General features: G+C 41.7%; 2 protein-coding genes across 2 annotated transcripts; both read left to right on the top strand.

Annotated features, from left to right (window-relative positions):
- Positions 1–689: 689 nt before the first annotated feature.
- samd1b (sterile alpha motif domain containing 1b) lies at positions 690–9,149 on the top strand. The gene is made up of 7 exons (XM_067497838.1): positions 690–2,409; positions 3,395–3,638; positions 3,916–4,037; positions 6,478–6,526; positions 6,628–6,745; positions 7,376–7,490; positions 7,615–9,149. The coding sequence occupies exons 1-7, from the start codon at positions 1,234–1,236 to the stop codon at positions 7,756–7,758; spliced, it is 1,968 nt and encodes a 655-aa protein (XP_067353939.1). The 5' UTR covers positions 690–1,233; the 3' UTR covers positions 7,759–9,149.
- A 1,829-nt stretch (positions 9,150–10,978) lies between these two features.
- Positions 10,979–20,204, top strand: zgc:136908 (Transitional endoplasmic reticulum ATPase). Its single transcript, XM_067497837.1, has 18 exons — positions 10,979–11,309; positions 11,636–11,747; positions 11,825–11,997; positions 12,113–12,255; positions 12,355–12,485; positions 15,902–16,033; positions 16,141–16,243; positions 16,415–16,548; positions 16,729–16,864; positions 16,985–17,097; positions 17,547–17,711; positions 17,828–17,950; positions 18,036–18,248; positions 18,374–18,552; positions 18,643–18,772; positions 19,213–19,371; positions 19,698–19,849; positions 19,948–20,204. The coding sequence occupies exons 1-18, from the start codon at positions 11,287–11,289 to the stop codon at positions 20,051–20,053; spliced, it is 2,427 nt and encodes an 808-aa protein (XP_067353938.1). The 5' UTR covers positions 10,979–11,286; the 3' UTR covers positions 20,054–20,204.
- The last annotated feature ends 332 nt before the right edge of the window (positions 20,205–20,536 follow it).

Here is a 20,536-nt window from a genome sequence, read left to right as displayed (position 1 = left end):
GCCACATTCAACCTCAGACTTTTGGAGGCCCACAGGGGCCTGGGGCCCAGGGCAGTTGAGTAACTTGACCAGTCACATCTGTCACAGTCGCTTCTCAGCTACTGAGCACTGATTCCACCTCTTTTCCACACACAGAGGTGAAACAGCAGAAAACATAATTGTGTTAATTAATCTGAAGCCAAAAGCATATTTTCAGATGGACGGTGGAAAAAGCTGCCGGATGGCTACGTTCCGACATGTGGTCAACAGCAAGCATGGTTGTTGAGGTCCAATTTACAAACGTCTTTATTATTATCATTTTTGTTGTAAACCAATTGTTGAGACTTCACACTCGCTGTACTTCCTCCATGCCAAGTTTATTCCATATATCATCACTCGAGAAAATGTTTGAATTTATAAATCAATATTATTCTGTGTTTCCTCGATGTTTTTGCATTGATACAACTTCCTCTCGATTCAGGCACAATGCTGGTACACGCTGTCGCACTTTTTAGGGAAACGATCCCCCAATGTAAACCATAATAACTCCCGCAACACGAACACATAGAAACATACAGTCGTACACACACTGCAAATGGAAGTGTCCATAGTCAAAGGAGCAGTGACAAAACAGTCATATTTTGAAACATAAGTATCATTCCAATAAAGTTTTGATTCTAAGAATTATACCTAATGTGTGTATGTGTTTGCGCGCTTCCTGGATTTGGGGTTTGATTGTTTGGCCGCTTCAAAAAGTGAAGCTTGACATATGTTACATGTTCTCGGAGTGTTGTAGCCCAGAGGTCAAACATCCATCACTGCCGCTTTTTGCGAAATGAGGCCGTCATCCACCCATCTGTTGACCGCGCGGCTTTTAGTCTGATTCACTATGTAACGCGAAAAACGCCACTCTCGGTAACTCAGTCGTGCTTCGTTTTTAACATCGAAAATCATAAACTGCGGCTCGGTCGTATGGAGGCTGCGGACAAAGAACATAGAACTCGGATGCCGAAAGGCGAGCCAATTCCACCTTAAATGTCATTTGCGACTGTGGCGGAGACCTAGGCGCCATCTTCGGTCCACCTTAAGCGCACAATGTGGCCAACGAACGCAAGCGTACCAGCCAGGCTTCCGTCCTCATTCTCCAGCCGGGGATCGCACTCTGGCTTCCAGCTTTAACACAGCGTCACTTGTGAAACAACAGAGGGGAAAAGACGCACTCGGGCCAAACCCCATCCCCACCAGCAGGAGAAAATGTCTGAGCCCAATAAGTACCGAGAGTGGATCCTGGAAACAATCGACTCTCTCCGCTCGAGAAAAGCTCGTCCGGATTTGGAGAGGATTTGTCGAATGGTCCGGAGACGACATGGGTCAGACCCGGACCGAACCAGGACAGAACTGGAAAAACTGATTCAAGAGCAGACGGTGCTCAAAGTTAGCTACAAGGGGTCCATATCGTATCGAAACGCGGCGAAGGTGCAGAGGAAAAGCAGAAAGCGAAGTGAGTTTACGGCGGCTGGCAGCAGCAGCGCGGAGGCAGCGAGGGATCGAACGAAACACGATCATCTGAACAACAACGGCGACAGTGCGCACAGCTTGACCGACCCGGAGGAGGGAGAGGAGGACTCCGAGCCCAGCCCAGATCCCTGCACTCAAACATCAGCTAGCGACGCTGGCAAGAAGCTCAAGGCTGTCTCCAGCCCGAGTAGCGGAAACGGGCGCCTCAGTTGTGGCGCAACAACGGGCTGCGCTGTCGGGAGCGGCTGTCGAGGAGAAGAGAAAGCAAGTGCACCGAGAGACAAGGGATTAGGACAGCATGGAGTGGGGGGCTGTCCGTCACCCGGTCTCGGCCACAGAACAAGCGCACGCGACGCCGGTGATGGCAGCAGGACACTATCAAGCAAAAGCGATGCCGTTTGCGGTGGAAAGGAGCCTGGTTTGTCCGGAGCTGACACCCAGAGCAAAACTTGCTCTGGGAGCGTCAGCAGCCTCCCGCAACAACAGAGGCAGAAGCCTGCAGTGCCTCCAAAACCCAAACTTCGAGTCGGAGGAGGGGGCACCAAAACAGTGGGCAATCACGCCAATTCCGACCTGGGAGACAGATTGGTGGCTTCTGTTCGCAGCCTGTCCGAGAGGAGCCTCCGAGGGGGCTCTGCCACCGCGACCAGAGGCCACATAAAGCCACTCGGGCTGAAGGAAATTTTGGGCTATCTGAGCAGCCAGGAGCGGCTTTCTGAGGAGAAGCTGACCCGAGGCAAAGTCAAAGTGGTTATGGAGAGAGAGGTGGCAAGGGGCAGGCTGCGCAGGACGCGCTGCGGGAACATTACTCTTCCTCTGAGGGGGGTGGTGGTGGAGGAGCCGAAGCCGAAGAATGCGTCCACAGACAGACTTGTAAAGAGCGCACTGCAGGACAAGCACACTGACAAAAAGGTGAGCAATGCTAACTTAATATTTCTAACACGTCCTGGTTTGTAAATTAATGATCACTGGGTGAAACGCACACACAGCGCCGGGACGCGCTCGGCTTCCCACTCCATATATATATATATATATATATATATATATATATAGATATGCATTTTTTTCCTGTATCGGTTAATAAATGCGAGCGTGCCAGCGTAGCCTCGTCAAATATGTGCGTGTGTGCAGCTCGCTTCCTGCACAAAAGGTGCGTGTTAACCCAGCAGAGCACACCGCTCTGGAGCGGCTTTCCCGGCTCTTGCAACCAGCGCGCGCACAATAAGGAGCGTCTCTCCATGGCGCGTGCACGATCAGCTTCTGGTTCTGTCACTTATTGGGGTCAGTAACATTTGATTTGTCTCTAAGGAACTTCAGACGTGCAGAACATGGTGCGGGGTGTCTGGGCCCTGCCGCGCAGTAGGCGGCGTCTGTCTAAACTTGAGACGTGCCGCTGCCGCTCTCGGAGAGCTGCTCTGTCGCGCAGGCCGGCGGAGGACTCAGCCTAGCATCACGTTTGGTGATTTCAAGCCTAAATCACATTTTGAGTGTTTTGAGACGGCTAGGTTTTTCTTCTTCCCCCCTCGTTATCGCCGCCTGCATCTCTCCTATGTGCATCGTTAAATCCTTTGTACCATGAGAGAGCGCTTTCCTCCCTCTCTTCTTACCCTGTCGGTGCAGACCAGAGTAGGTTACAGTAGGCGACTATGGTTTTTTTAATATCTGTGTGTTTGTCTAAGTGGGAGATGTTTTGGGGATACACTGGCACGTAAGCATTTTAGGCTGTAACTCTGTGGAAGCCGCAGAAGCCTCTAAAATGCTGTTTACACCTCAAATTTGACACACTGAGCTAATTCCCAATTAAAAGTTCAAACTCAGATGCTGCACTTTGTTCCACTTTACTTCACCTTTTCTTAAATACAGACATCTTCTGATACAACTTCATATGTCATTGCAGCCGCCATCACCCTCTGTCCAGAAGAACGTGCCGATGGAAGCAGCCGGTGAAGAAGAGAAACAGGAAGAGAATGGGGAAGACCAGGAGGAAGAGGATCACCAGAGTTCTGAAGAGGAGGGATCACTATCCCCGGTAGCCATGACAACCGAACCAGGGCTGCTTGACAAAAGCATAGAAGATGCTGAGATCCAGACAACATCTGAGCAGGAGAGCCCCCATCAGCAGCAGCAGCATGGTGAAGGAGGTGCGTGTGCCAGTGTCTGTCCTATGACCACTGTAATCAACATCTGTTGATTCACCTTCATTCATATACCTGCCTAGTTTTAACCCCCCCAAACAACATCCAACAACGGGTTGAATGTTAATTGACTTGTTTTTCTTTTTGTGCCATATTTAAGGCTTTTGCGCTAATTTGAGTATAAAACTCTATATTCTGAGTTTTACATAGTCATCAGTCTTTGCACTTGTTGTTTGTATTGTATGTTCTTCTTGTCATCCCCGTTTGGCTGCTTGTCTCCCAGGGATAGATTCCCCCACCAGGACGCAGTTTCCACCTGTTCAGGGAGCTTTACTGTCAGAGTGGAACAGCACACACTTGGAGGAGAGAGCTGTCATCTCAGATCAAGTAGATGTGGTACCACAAGTAAGAGCAAGCATGTTCATCCGTTTTGTTGGTTTTTCATTTCCCACCTTTATCCAAAATGAAAGCATTGATGATAGCCTTGCAAAACATGACTTGAAACCTGTGATCACTTCTTCTCAAATTTCCTACCATTGCTTTACTACAAAACTAAAACTTCCCCCAAAATACTTAAATATATCCAAAGAATGTCCCAAATCTCAACTTTTTTATTTGATTAATATCATACTGTAAAAATATCCCAACAGACCTGTGTTAAAAATTCTATGTAAGTGTAACTATTACCTGAGTATCAAAAGTAAACATTTATGGTGACATATGATTTCAGGTTATAAACTTGCATGTGGCAAAACTATGTGCAAAAGTATGAGCCTTCTAAAATAGCTGTTTTGCTGTAATAACTTCTGCTTTATTATTCTTTGGTATAACAACTGGTGTGTTTAAGATTGTTAGCTTGCTGCATGACCCACTTTGTGTTGAGCTTCAGTTCATGGATGGATACCTTGATATTTACCTGTAGAATGTACTTGTACATGTCAGAACTCATAGCCCCACCAATGATGATAAGCCGTCCTGGTCCAGGATGAACATTGATATTTGCCATTTCAAAAGAGGTCCTTATTTATTTCCCACCCTGGGGTTCCGTTTGACCTCTTTGGACTATTACACATCTTGGTCTGGGTGAGATCTTGGTTGTTTGACAACTCCTGGTGAGGGAAACGATGGTCTGTTGTAAACCTTTTCAGCCTGGTGACCATTAACAACTCATCTTCTGAAGTTTAATGAACTCGCTTTTACAAAGCTGTGTTATCAAGATCAGACTTTGACAGTAAAGACTTCTTGCCGCCTAGATGCACAGCTGACTGTCATCCCACTGAAACACCTCAGTCTAATTTCAAATGAATAGATAATTTTAGAGGTTTACACTTTTTTACCATACACAAAATGTATCCATCCATCAATCCATTATCTGTAATAGCTTATTCTGTTCAGGGTTGTGGGTGACTGGAGCCTATCCCAGCTGTCACAGGGCGAGAGGTGGGGTACACCCTGGAGAGGTCTCCAGTCTATCTCAGGGCCAACACAGAGAGACATACACAGACAAACATTCACACTCACATTTACACCTACGGGCATTTTAAAGTCACTGGTTAACCTAACATCCATGTCTTTGGACTGTTGGAGGAAAAAAGTGCAATACAAAAAGCTGATAAAAATGGAAAAGTGAGCAGATGAGAGTTTGGGTCTGGGACTATCCTCCAAAGTTCAGTCTAATGTAGGCACCAGGTTCTGGTAAGGAAGAAGAAAGACAAAAGCCCTGGTGTTGCTGCATCCGTTTTGATATTTCAACTGTAATGATTAATTTCCTTATAAGTGTAATGCTCATCAGTGGCATACTCCTTAAATACTAGCAAACAAATCAGGAGCTCGGTCCAAAGTCACTTTATTTTTGATATCTACTTCAGTATTATTTATTAGCTGTTGAGAGAGAAGAGGATGCAGACTATAGGGTTAGAGGGAGGTAGACAATGAGCTTTGGTGACCCCTGAAAGGGAACAGCTGGAAGGAAAAGAAGAAGTTAATTTTTTTTATTATGTAATAAACTCAGTAACCTTCAATATAATTTAAGTAATTGTACTTGAGTTTGTGTCATTACAAAGTTTTGTACAGCAAACACCAAATCTAATCGTGACCATAGCAGGCATATGTTTGTATTTAAAAAAGAAAGAAACAAATTTTCACCTTCATGAGCCACTACGTTTGTCAGTGAGTGGTAGAAAAATGATTCTTCTTTAAAATGTTTTTTAACTACTTAGCATAGAGCAAACTAGTGTTATGATATGCTGTATTAGCAATAATGAGCACTGGCTTCTTTAATGAGGATGCTATTAAACGTTATTTAGTGCAAAAAGAGAAAGACATTTATCTAAACACACACAGAGCAGAAGCAACGTCTTATCTTTTTTAGAAAGACAAGCAGAAAAATGTATTCAGATACTATATGAACAGTGAGATTGTTGAAGAAAGACTGATTCTGACGCACTACAGCTCTCCACTGGATGTAACTCAACAGCTTGGTCAGACTTTGCTCCCCTACCAGCCCATTTCTTACCTTCCTACATCATCACTTTCTCTTCCTCACAAGATGGTCTTAATTTCCTATTGCTGTGTTGTCATCAAACCAACTCCTGCTATCCTTCATTTTAGTCGGAAAACATGTCACTTATGTTTTCAACACGATTTAACCTTCGGCTTTGTGGGGGCCTGGTGGCTCAGTACAGCAGGAAGGGCATCCAGCGTAAAAACTCCTGCCAAATCAATGTGCAGAGCATACTTTGCTGTGGCTTGTCCCTGAAAGGACAAGCTGAAAATCATAACTATTATCTTTATATGTCACGCTCATTAATTTGCATTTTTGTAATTTTCTCTTCTCTGCATACAGAATCAGATGCAGCATGACAGAATAAGCCCCACCTCCTTAGTCTTTAACAGTGAGTTTAACTTTGCTGGTCATCTTAAATTTGTGCATATTTGTGTTTGGCGGTTAGCAGTGAGGACAGAGAATTAGTCTGGGCTTAATTTTTTCTTGTAGGCTTGGAGTGTAAGACTGAGGTTGGGGTGTCATCCTGCCTGCTCACACCCACTGCCTCCCCGGGAGACTCTGGCCTGTCTGAAGAACAAGTGATGAATGGAGGAGTTAGCACCGGAGGGTGAGTACAGCAGAGATACTGAGACTGCAGGCATATTCATTCAAAGTTTTTGGCATCTGTTTTGTGGATCTGCTACACTTTGTATTTTACATTCTTGAGTATTTATTGTAAACATGTCCAACATTATCAGTGCTGTGAGCACATGGAGTTAGGAGCCACCCTTGTGTTGTTTTTAATGTGAACCATATGTATGCAGTGCACAGGTGTCTGGTAGGTGACTAATGTACAAATCATATTCAAAACAGATTTCATTCCTTTAGGCGATGTTAGGGCATTACATGTTTGCTCAATGCTTCATCCAAGGTAGCCCTTTTCCTGACTGTACTAGCACCTTAAAATACAATCAAACCAAACATGTGCCATTCAGTATTAAAATTATAGTAATATCTGATGCTACTGTTTACACTATGACACATGTTCTCAGGTTCAAAGATCAGTTATTCTTCACTAAAACATGGAAATCCCACTGCTCCAAATACATCAATCAACAGTGATTCCCAGACCATATAAAAACACCAAATGAACACACACCAAGTTAAAAAAAATACAAATCCATAATAATGAGACAAATAATCTACAGTTTCAACATGTGCATGTATCTTCTTTATACCCTTTTCCTTGTCTGTCTAGGTTTGTGAAGTCTGAGGGGAGCAGTGGGAGTCCAGTGGACTGGACAGTGTCTGATGTGGTCAGTTATTTCACAGCAGCAGGGTTTCCTGAGCAGGCTGCTGCCTTCAGGACTCAGGTGAGCCTGTAGTCCCCTTTTACAACCACGAGATGGCACCACAGATGGAATTAATATCTAATCCTAAATCCTCATACTAACAGTATATACATCTACCTACCCATTGCTTTGCTCTCTTCATTAGGAAATCGATGGCAAGTCCCTTCTCCTCATGCAGCGTAATGATGTTTTGACTGGCCTGTCAATCAGGCTCGGCCCCGCCCTCAAGATCTATGAGCGACATGTAAAGGTTCTGCAGAAAACACACTTTGAGGATGACGACTGCTAACAACACTCACACAACCTAAACACAGAGACTGTTATGTTTGTATCTATATATAACTCAAGTAATCATATAAAAATGCATGCATAATATACAATACACTTTTTTATTTTATGTCAAACAGCACACACACACACACACACACACACGCATTTCTCTTCTTCCTGGGCATCTACAACTGTTCTGGTCCATTAAACAACACACAGAAATGAGACCTGATTCCTGGACAACAAGGATGTTTTACCCAACAGAGCACACACATTGTAAATAGAAAGCAGTCTCATAAAATGTTAAGATACAGGTTTCTCTTTTGCACATTTTGAAACAGGTTGTAGTCATTCTGTGAAATGTCATAAAATGTTGTTATGAGGGGCTGTGATGTGAAGGTTTCCTGCTTTGTGTGTATGTTTGTTGACATATACATAGACAGAGAACAATAGATTGAAGACCAACACTGCAACACATTAAAACTGATTTAATGCATTCCCAGGAATTAGAGTGGATGGCTGAGATCCTGTTTAATGGCTGCTGATCCTACGTAGTAGCAATTCATATCACCATAGTAATCTGGTGCAGGGCTTTACGACCTTTATAAAAGATTGTTGGTGAAAGCAATAAGCTGATAACTCTCCCTAAATGTTAGAGAGGCCGTTAGACCTCAGCTCATAAACCAGCGAGTGGTTGATTTTGTGTCACTTATTGTTTCAGATGAAAATCCCTGATGTAAACCTGTTCATTAAGTTTCCGAACAGAGTTAGCTATGATCTGCTCTGGTCTATGCATCACCACATGAGGGGCCAGTTTCAAAAAGATACACTCAAATTAATATTCTAATGACATCCATATGTTGCATAGCATTGTAAAGTTCTTGGATATCTTAGGTAGGACTAATTTTCTATGAATTATAGGTAAAGTAGGATTTTTTTTATACAGAGAACCCTGTATAAATATAGCCGCAGTGTCAAACCTCTAGCATAAAATGACTGCCTTAACAGTTAGAAAAAAATCAGCAAAACAAAATCTTCCATTTCAAGACCTGTAGGGAGCTGAGATGAGTGCGTTCCCTAAATGATCCAGTACTCAGTAGTTCTACTTATTCATCAGTCAACATTAGGATTTGGCTGCAACAGCTATTCAAAATCCATGACTAGGTACCTAGTAACAGCTAGTTTAACCGGAGTGGTTTAATAAATCAAGTTGCACTTTTGGTAATTTTATTAGTACTTGACAAATTAATTAAGAGTTTAGTAAATAAAACATACATCTGTAACATATACTGTCTGTAACTCTGTCCAATCACAAGCAATCAGGAAGTCACTATAGTATCACAAGCTAGTATACCTTCCAAAGTCACAATCATAGGGATGCAAAACATATATCTTTTGTAAATGTACAAATATTTTTTAACATGTGTGCACACCTAAAAACATATGCTACAGTGTAAATAGTAGCCTGTTCATACAGTGAGAAATATCTGCATATGCTGGCTGACATTTTTTACTCGTTGTTTAGATCATGTTGGCATATGGTTTTTTTGGTTGTGAAACTTAAAATAGTCTACATTTGCATCACTATTAAACAGCACCTGTTCGTCTTTTACCCTTTAATTGTAAATGGGTCATGTAGGCTACTAACAGGCTACTGTTAGCTTTGCTACTTTACTTAGCTACACAGTGTTAACATTTGGCAGCTAATGTTACTGGGTGTAAACATTTAGTAACAACTAACTAATATCTGTGTAGGAACTTCTGGTGCACACATTTTAATTTAATTATGCATAAACTCCACTTACTGTATTACAACTGGGCTAACAGCTGGTGATACTAACTCCCCTTAGTTTCTAATTTTATTTCCTAAAAATTTGTTATGTTTCACTTGACCACAATAGAAAACCAACAAACTAAGATACATTTTCAGCAGGTGTCACAGATCGTTGCCATGGAAATGATTTAAGCAGTGCTCACAGCCTAACTAAAACTGCAGACCAATCTACTAAATCTTTGTGAAACAGGTTCCAAAATAGGCTGCAGAAAGTTCAATCAAAACCACCAGCCAACTCAATCAACTCTCTCCAATACAACCGCAAAAAAACAGTATGTAAATATATTGAAACACACTCACTTCATTAAAATAGGCATTTCTAAAGTATTGGAGTAACATTATCTAATGAAAAGGTGTTATTGCAGGGCAAAGCTTAGTTATCAATCAACTAACCTCATACCACCAGCAATTGTAAACAGTTTTTTTACTGGTCAAACCAAATGCTGTCAAGTTTTCCCACAATTCGCCATCAAATGTAAAAGCACATTCCCGATTTACATTATATTTATGATTTGAGCACATTGGTTTCATTTTGTAAATGTTTTCAGTCCTTTTTTAAGCAAACTGACATTCTATAGTTAAACCTCCTCTACCTCTCTTCACTCATTTCTTCCTTCATCTTCACTTTCTTTCCAAGAACATATTTTCAGGTTGTTACCGTTATCTGAAGGTGAATGTTACAGTGCCACCATTTGCATCATTTGTTTTAATTTTGTTTTGGTTTATTTGTTAAATCTGTGGGGGAGGGAAGCTGTGCTTGAGCCTCAGTGTACAGGGCAATGTACAGTGTGTCTGCGCCCTAGTCGCTTGTCTCCTGTTATTTGTTAAAGGACAAATTTTAGTAATAAAAGTTGAAATTAAAACACCAAAACATGCAAATGCTCTGTTGTTGCAGTTCTTGTTTGCATGTTGTGCAACTGTAGTCCATGTTTGGATTCTGTGTGTTTATGTATGTGTGTGTTATAATTTGCATTTATTTAGTGAGTGTGAATGATTTTAGAGCAGCTGTGTCACAATAGCAGCTCTCTTCAGTCACAATGACAGGGAGTTGGAAGGAGGAAATGGAGAGAAGAGAAGATTTTTCTAGAAGAAGTGTTTCCGTCTGACTGTGAGGTTGGTTTTTTATGGGCTCTGTATAGCATTTATTTTGACCTATAAATATTTCATAATGACTTGTGAAGTTTGACTTTTAAATTTGACTTTTAAATTTAAACAGCTAGCTACTTGTGCTTGCTTTTGCTGGTTAGATAGAGGGGGGGAGGAAGCTGTCAAGCTATATCTGTGCTGGCACACTATCCAAGGTAAGTGCTTGGGATCTCTCTTTCTCTCGTTCTGTGTGTGTGTGTGTGCGTGTGTGTGTGTGCGCGAGCGTGCAAACGATGGGGTTACAAAGAAGACAGGGAATCAAATGGACATATTAATACCTCCACTGATAAACAGGCAGGCTGCAGCTCCTGCAAACTTGGTGGTTCAAGCCAACAGAGAAAAAATAAATACTGAGACTCAGCTGGAAACTGCAATTTTAGAGGCTTTTAGGCTTAAACCATAATATATCAGATGAGAGAAAACCGAAAAGCTTTGGCACTGGTCAGAACTGAAATCAACTTCTGAATATACAGCAGTAAACAACTGAAGAAAGCAGTGAGGGAGTGACGCCGAATGTGAAAAAAACTGAGGATATCTGAACTCTTAACAAGACAAAAGACAACAGTCATGCCGGGTTCAGGAGGAGCAGAGTGAGTTAAACAGCTCCTTGTGTACAGTACATTGCCAAATCAGTAAATTTGTGTATGTTTACTAATGCATATTTAAACATGTCAGGGTTTATAGATATGGCGTATTAACATGTTCACCATGTTAGTGCTACAAAGTAGTTTGGAGGATTTTTTTTACATTACATTCTTTTTCTACACTCAAAATTAGAGTACTTTATGTTTACAGGCTCAGTTGCTAAGTGCAGAGCATAAGAGATTCTAAATACAGCTCAATGTCACATGAGGAAATTAGAGCTATGAATGCAGGCGGCATGTGGGAGAGTCATAATGTGTGTGTTGTTTGTAAGCCCAAAGGGAGAGGATTTATCCACTGCCATCCTGAAGCAGAAACACAGACCCAACCGGCTCATCGTGGACGAAGCTCTCAATGAAGACAGCAGCATTGTTGGCCTGCCACAGGTGTGTTTAAGGCTAGAAGTATACACCATGGTCATGTATGTATGTGTTCTTAGTGTTTGTGTATGTGCTTCTGCCAGAATAAGACAGAAGAGCTGCAGCTTTTCCGGGGGGACACAGTGGTGCTGCGAGGCCGGAAACGACGTCAGACAGTGTGTATCGTCTTGACTGATGACACGTGTGGGGATGAACGGATTCGGATGAATCGGGTGACGCGCAGCAACCTGCGTGTCCGACTCGGTGATGTCATCAGGTAGAGGTCACCCGGTGATTTTGTGTGTGTGGTCTATGGAGTGAAGCGTCAAGATCATTAGAAGAAATGATTGGGAATAATCTACAGGCACCTGTTGGTTTGTGTGTTATCACAGTATTCATGCCTGCCCTGATATCAAGTATGGAAAAAAGATCCATGTCCTGCCCATAGATGACACCATTGAGGGTCTCACAGGGAACCTCTTTGAGGTTTTCCTGAAATCCTACTTTCTGGAGGCTTATAGGCCTGTACATAAAGGTACCACTAATCAGTGCTATTGATTGTTGTTCTGCAAAAGAGCTGGGATCATAATAAAACATAACCAAAAATGCCCTCTAAACACATCTTTGTTGACAGGTGACATCTTCTTGGTCAGGGGGAGCATGCGTGCAGTGGAGTTCAAGGTGGTGGAGACGGACCCAAGCCCACATTGCATCGTTGCCCCAGACACTGTCATCTACTGTGAGGGAGAACCAATCAAAAGAGAGGTCTGAGAGAGATTCTCAAAGCTCTGTTTTTTTTAATTTATATGTTTTCACACTTTGTGTCAGAACGTGGACGATCCCCAGTCTATTTCAGGACCAACACAGACATTCAAACTCACATTCACAACTACGAGCAATTCAGACTCACCAGTTCACCTAACATGCAAGTCTTTGGGCTGTGGAAGGAAATCAGAGTGCCTGCAGTAAACCCACGCAAGCACAGGAAGAACATGCAAACCCCACACACAAGGGCCGCAGCTGGCAGGTAGATTCAAAACGGGGACCACAGTGCTGGCTATTTTCATTTCCAGCTATCAGTCAGTTGTACATAGCATTGTTGACCTACCTTGAACACACACAATGTGGGAATTTCAGTATGCATGCATTTTAATTTGGTACTTTTTAGTGCGTACATTTGTTCATATTTTAAAAGAACTAGAATAGTTTGTATATAACTGAGTAACAGGGTTGGTGATACAAAAAACATTTGTTCTCCTAAGATTTTATCATTCTACCACATCTTATAACCACAACAAGCAGGCCAGGGGGATAAATATAAGCTTCTGTCATGTTCCATCAACCGGACTTGAAATAGTGACCCAGGAAAAAGTACTTTCTACACCTTGAGGCTTCTATTTGACACAGCAGACCACAGCTATGAAGAGATGCTCCCGGTTAGTAATAAGGTTAAGTCACACAATATTTCACACTGCTAGACATAGCTCAAACCTGTACTGTTGAATCATGGAGATTAGATATATGCATTCTTGTTTAACTTTATTAAAGGTTGCTGTGTATTTATATACTTCAGCCATCCAGTTTGGGCGACCTCTTGTGAACATGCTGTCACCAGGACCCACCCCACTGAAAATCTGTTCATCAGTTCGTTACACAGTGCCAGGGTCTAAGAATAAACTCCAGTGAGTAATTGTTTGAGGATACACAATCAGGAGACATAGAATACAGTGCATCCAGAAAGTATTCCCAGCTCTTTACTTTTTCCACATTTTGTTATGTTACAGCCCTATTTAAAAATTTATTAAATTCAATATTTTCCTCAAAATTTTATAAACAATACCACATAATGACAACATGAAAGCATTTTGTTTGAAATCTTAGCAAATTTATTAAAAATAAAAAAAACTAAAAAATCTAATGTACATAATTATTCACTGCCTTTGCTTAATACTTTGTTGAAGCACCTTTAGTGCCAATTACAGCTTCAAGCCTATTTGAGTATGATGCTACAAGCTTGGCACACGTATATTTTAGTTTCAACCATTCTTCTTTGCAGTGCCTCTCAAGCTCTAACAGGTTGGATGGGGAGCGTCGGGGCACAGCCATTTTCAGATCTCTCCAGTAGGTGAGTTGGGTTTAAATCTGGGCTCTAGCTAGGCCACTCAAGGACATTCACAGAGTTGTCCTGTAGCCACTCTTTTGTTATCTTGGTTGTGTGCTTAGGGTCGTTGTCCTGTTGATAGATGAACCGTCACCCCAGTCTAAGGTCCAGAGCGCTCTGGAACAGGTTTTCAATAAGGATGTCTCTGTACATTGCTGTATTCATCTTTCCCTTGATCCTGACTAGTCTCATCGTATCTGCTGCTGAAAAACATCCCCACAGCATGATGCTGCCACCACCATGCTTTACTGTAGGGATGGTATTGGCCAGGTGGTGAGCGGTGCCTGATTTCCTCCTGACATGACGCTTGGCCTTCAGGCCAAAGTGTTTAGTCTTTGTTTCAGCAGACCAGAGAATTTTGTTTTATCATGGTCTGAAAGTCCTTCAGCTGGGCTGTCATGCGCCTTTTACTGAGGATTAGTTTCCGTCTGGCCACTGGCTGGAGCTCTTTCAGAGTGACCATCGGGTTCTTGGTCACCTCTCTCTCGATTCTTCCATTTACGGATGATGGAAGCCACTGTGCTCATTGGGACCTTCAATGCTGCAGAAATGTTTCTGTAGCCTACCCCAGATCTGTGCCTCAATATAATCCTGTCTCTGAGGTCTACAGACAATTCTTTGGACTTTATGGCTTGGTTTGTGCTCTAACATACCCTGTTAGCTGTGGGACCTTATATAGACAGGTGTATGCTTTTCCAAATCATGTCCAATCAATTGAATTTCCCACAGGTGGACTCCAATCAAGTTGTAGAAACATCTCAAGGATGATGAGTGGAAACAGGATGCACCAGAGCTTAATTTACTATAATGTACATGTGATTCTTTTCATTTTTATTTGTAATAAATTTGCAACAATTCCAAACAAACTTCTTTCATATTCTCATTATGGGGTATTGTTTGTACAATGTTGAGGAATTTTTAATACAACAAAATTTGGAAAAAGTTAAGATAATTTCTGGATGCATGGTATATCATAGTTCAGAAACAGCACTAGCAATCTTGTCTTAGGTTAAGACATCAGACTTTTTTCTATACTTGTCCTGTTAGATCTGCTGCATTTGACACCGTTGACCACAATGTTTTACTAGAGAAACAGAAACATGTCACAGAAATAAAAAGAAACCACACTAAGTAGGTTTAAATCATATCTATCAGATAAATTTTAATTATGATAGTGTAATGGAGGAATATTCCAACAACACAAATGTTAGCTATGGAGTTTCACTGTGTTCTGTGCTTGGACTGATACCTTTTACTCATTACATGTCTCCTTTAGGCACCATTATTAGAACGCAATCTGTAAATTCCCCCAGTATACAGATGACACCCAGCATTATTTGTCTCAATCTCATGGCAAAGTGTTGGCCTCCAGTACTAATGTGAGGAATGTTGGAGTTATTTTTGACCAGAATATGTCCTTTAACTCAATTAGGAGCATCCTGTCCACCAGTGATTCTGGAAAACTAGACCATGAATTTGTTATTTATAGACTATACTATAACTATAGACTATACTATACTATTTATAGACTATACTATACTGTAACTTCCTGCTATTAGGATACTCCAATAACTACCTAAAAGCCTCCAGTTAATCTAAAAGTCTACACTAAGAGTACTAACTATAATTTGCAAGAGAATTAATTTATCTACTTCAACAGCTTCTGTTCAGTCCATGCTGATCAAACTCCATCATATCTTGAAGACTTCACAGTACCATATTTTTTAATAAACCACTTCTCCTTCTTCTTCAGAGGGCAGGTCTACAAGTGGTTTCCAGAGTTTCCAAAAGTAGAATGTGACACAGAGCCTTTAGCTATCAAGCTCCTCTCCTGTGAAACCAGCTCAGGATTTGAGAGATTTAAGAGGTGCTCAAGGGAGATTTGTTGGCCTTTGACAATAAATCTGTGTATTCTTGATGTTACTATGCCTTGCTTATTTTGTAGTGAATTGGTGGTATATAATAAAGTTGAATTGAGTTGAAAGTGACTGATCATAAACTGATCTGAATCTTGTGACAGGATGAGGAGGAGAGTCTTAATGACATTGGTTATGATGATATCGGGGGCTGTCGGAAGCAGTTGGCACAGATCAAAGAGATGGTGGAGCTTCCTTTAAGGCACCCGGGTCTTTTCAAAGCTATTGGAGTTAAGGTGTCATGTACAATCACCCAATCCACCTATAAATCCTTCTATTACCATTCTAACATTACAAATTTCTCTTTTCATGACTCAGTGTGTTCTTCCCTCCACTCTGTCAGCCCCCAAGAGGTATCCTTCTGTACGGTCCTGCAGGCACAGGGAAGACCCTGGTGGCCCGGGCTGTAGCCAATGAAACTGGTGCCTTCTTTTTCCTCATCAATGGTGAGAATTTTGCCATAGTGACACAGATTGCTGAGGTGGAACAATGTATTCCTTCTATTGCAATAGTTAGAGTCTTAATTGAAATATCCATTTTCCAAGTTACTTGTCAGTGGAGAAGAAAATGTTCTTGTATAATCTTATCGTAAATGATGTCCTTTGTTCGGTGACAAGGCCCTGAGATCATGAGTAAACTGGCAGGAGAGTCAGAGAGCAACTTAAGAAAGGCGTTTGAGGAGGCAGAGAAAAATGCCCCAGCGATCATCTTTATTGATGAGCTGGATGCCATCGCTCCCAAGAGAGAAAAGGTAAACAGGGAACCAGTTAGAAAGTTTGTATTTGTGGCTCTGTGTGTGCATAACATCTGCAAACATGTGTAGACCTTGTGATACATGTTTATTTCCTAAATAAAATAAAATAAGAAAACTTATCATAAATATGTGTTATGTCTGCGAGCTCTAACTTTTTGTGTGTATCTGCATGTGAAGACCCATGGTGAAGTGGAGAGGCGTATAGTGTCCCAGCTCCTGACCTTGATGGATGGCCTGAAGCAAAGAGCTCATGTTGTTGTCATGGCAGCAACAAACCGCCCTAACAGTGTGGATGCTGCTCTGAGACGCTTTGGTCAGGACAGACAGAGCTACACACATACACACGCACACACACACACACACACACACACACACACACACACACACACACACACATACACACATTTACAAATCTGGTGATGTCTCACTGCAGGCAGATTTGACCGGGAGATTGACATTGGAATCCCAGATTCAACTGGCAGACTAGAGATCTTGCAGATCCACACTAAAAATATGAAACTGGCGGATGACGTGGACCTAGAGAGGGTAAGAAAGTTAGCAGTCAATTTATTATGACATTTTGATTCCCTCAACTTCCCTCAACTTCTCTTAATTTATAAGTATTTCTTCTTATTTTCATAAAATCCTATAGATTTTTGTAACTTCTGCACAATGACAATCAGATCAATACATATTCAAGATCAATTAAATGTGTAGGAAGAATCGGCAGAGTTTAATTCAGTTCACGGTAATGGTCATTAAATTTGTTACTTCATGTAATAGTATAGTTCTCTTAAGGTGATTGTCATCTAATTTTGTCAGTAGCTGAATATGTATCAGATACTGAAAAGGAATGATGTAAAACAAGAGAGGCTCACAAAGATACTTTACTCATCAAATACACCACCTCTAATGGCATTTGTCTAAAACTTCATGTAGATATATACTATACTTTTAATAATATTAATGCCCCTGAATGTTTTTTACATATTCAGATTGCCACAGAAACCCACGGCCACGTGGGCGCAGACTTGGCTGCTCTGTGTTCAGAAGCTGCTCTTCAAACCATCCGCAAAAAGATGACACTCATAGACCTGGAGGATGAATCTATCGATGCTGACCTGCTCAACTCAATGGCTGTCACCATGGATGACTTCCAAGTACACAAACACACACACATGCATGCACATTTTAGCTTTTCCTGCTCCTGTGTTTGCTTACAAAAATCCCTAAAAAAAACCCTGTATCCCTTAACACCGTCATGTCCCTCATTCAGTGGGCACTGAGTCAGAGCAACCCATCAGCTCTGAGAGAGACTGTTGCAGAGGTGCCTCTGGTCAACTGGGAGGACATCGGAGGACTGGAAGAGGTCAAGAGAGAACTGCAAGAACTTGTTCAGGTGAGATAATTCCAACAAACTCTGTATATATCTACGCACAGAAATCCCAGCTACAATCCATCAATCTCCATCTTGTTCTCTTCAGTACCCTGTAGAGTATCCAGACAAGTTCCTGAAGTTTGGGATGACTCCATCTCGTGGAGTGTTGTTCTACGGCCCCCCAGGATGTGGGAAAACCCTCCTGGCTAAGGCCATTGCCAACGAGTGCCAGGCAAACTTTGTCTCCATTAAAGGACCTGAAATGCTCACCATGTGGTTTGGAGAATCAGAGGCAAATGTCAGGGACGTGTTTGATAAGGTGAAAGCAGATTAAGCAATACGAAAAATAATAACAAAAGAAAGATAGACACTTGGGATTATTACTCTAACCTCTGTGCAGACCAGTGTACAGTCAAATCTGACTCCCCACCTCTCTGCCTACAGGCCAGGCAGGCTGCCCCCTGCATCTTGTTTTTTGACGAGTTAGACTCTATCGCCAAATCCAGAGGAGGTGGGGCTGGTGATGCGGGTGGTGCAGCCGACAGAGTCATCAACCAGATACTCACAGAGATGGATGGCATGTCCGACAAAAAGAATGTTTTCATCATTGGTGCCACAAACAGGTGCAAATGTAGATTAGCTTCTTAAATATCTGTTGTTTTTACCAATTTACTTTTATAATATTTTCTTCCCTTCTCATCTCGTCCCAACAGACCAGACATTATAGACCCAGCCATCTTGCGTCCCGGCCGTTTAGACCAACTCATCTACATCCCTCTCCCAGACAAACCATCTCGTACCGCCATTCTGAATGCCAACCTACGCAAGTCTCCTGTAGCGAAAGTTAGTGATACATCTCATTATTATCTTCCTCACATACTGACAGTGTATCAAATTTTTTGAGTTTACTTTATGTTTGTTGTAGCTCCATTCAACAGATTATGTAGTGGGGTAAAAACATGACATTAATATTTCATGTTTTTATAAATTCTAAGGTAAACGTCCAACCCGTAAAGCTGTAAAACATTTGGTTACTGCATTTTCCCTACAATTTAGAGAATTATATTTTAGGGTTGGAGTAAAGAATAGGTTCATATTTTTTCAGGCACGCCTTAATAGTCTGATACCGGTATCTATGTTCTTAAATAATTTCTCACTTTTTGATAAACATACACGAAGAACAACACCAAATAAAATACATCCAAAGATTAAATATGTTTACACGGCTTTGGTTTCCACCCCTTATTATTTCCTTTTGGTCCTACTTTCTATCATTTCTGTAGGACGTGGATCTGGAGTACCTGTCTAGCATCACCGACGGCTTCTCCGGAGCAGACCTGACAGAGATCTGCCAGCGGGCTTGTAAGCTGGCCATACGTGAGGCCATCGAAGCCGAAATCAAAGCTGAACGTCAGAGGCAGAACAGACCAGGCATCTCCATGGTCAGACTGTCAGGCTGCTTTTGCTGCAGCCCTGTTTTCTTGCTTATGTACCTCATACAATATACTATCATATTAACAAAGTAATGCTGATTGGGTCTCTAAAATTTTAACACATCCAAAGACGAGCCACTCGTCAAAGCAGTACCAGGCTGTGTGTGCTTGGTAAAGAAAGACATCGTGGAAGATAGAAAAGTTCCCTAAAGGGCGGCTGTGTGTATGGTAACTTTCAGCCTTTGGACTGGGAACACACACTAACACACAAAGAAGCACAGACAGTGTATTGTTTCTACATGAAGCCTCATGAATGTTTTATCCTCTGCATGCAGGATGAGGACTTTGATCCAGTCCCAGAGATCAGAAAAGACCACTTTGAAGAGGCAATGCGATTTGCTCGTCGCTCTGTCAGTGACAATGACATCCGCAAATATGAGATGTTTGCTCAAACTCTGCAGCAGAGCAGAGGTTTTGGAAACTTCAGGTACACACATATAAACGCTGCTACATGCATGTCTTACTACAAGAAATGGACAACCTTGTATTAGTTTTACCCCAGCACATTCCTTTTTCTCCACATAGGTTCCCTTCTGCTTCTGGTACTAGGTCTGGAGGTCAGGGGTCAGACTCTGGCTCAGGGAGGCAAAATCAATACAGAGAAGAAGGTGATGATGATCTCTATCAGTGACAAAAACTCAGCACAAGGTGGCAAAGCTGCACAATCTTTTCTTGACAAGATGGCAAGCTACAAAGAAGAAAATATTTTTACAAGGAGTCTTTTTTTAAATGAAATCCTTCGTAAAACATGGGAATAAACATGAACAAAAAAAGTTATAAGTTTTGTCATAATTTTTAATGTAAAACCCAATATACTTGTAAGTCGTGTTTGCTCTATGACAAAATATATAAGGTATAAGGGTTTTTGTAAGGAGTAAGTTTGAAATGAGTGTGCTGCTCTTGTTTTAAATAACTCAGTTTAGAATAAATTATACCGATACAGTTTCCATGTGGTTGTTTAGAGGCACTGGTAATATTCATGTTGCCTGGTTTATAAAAGGTGAGTTTATGCAAAGATCTATTTTAGAAGATATCCTTTTGGTACCCTTGACACCTAAATACTTTTTTCCTTTTGGTTTCTAGTAATGAAGTCATATTTATTTGTCAAAGCTTT

This window comes from Channa argus, chromosome 3 (genome assembly GCF_033026475.1).
Source record: "Channa argus isolate prfri chromosome 3, Channa argus male v1.0, whole genome shotgun sequence".
NCBI lineage: Eukaryota > Metazoa > Chordata > Actinopteri > Anabantiformes > Channidae > Channa > Channa argus.
Note: the sequence above shows the minus strand (reverse complement) of the source record. Positions and strands in the feature narration are given on the sequence as shown.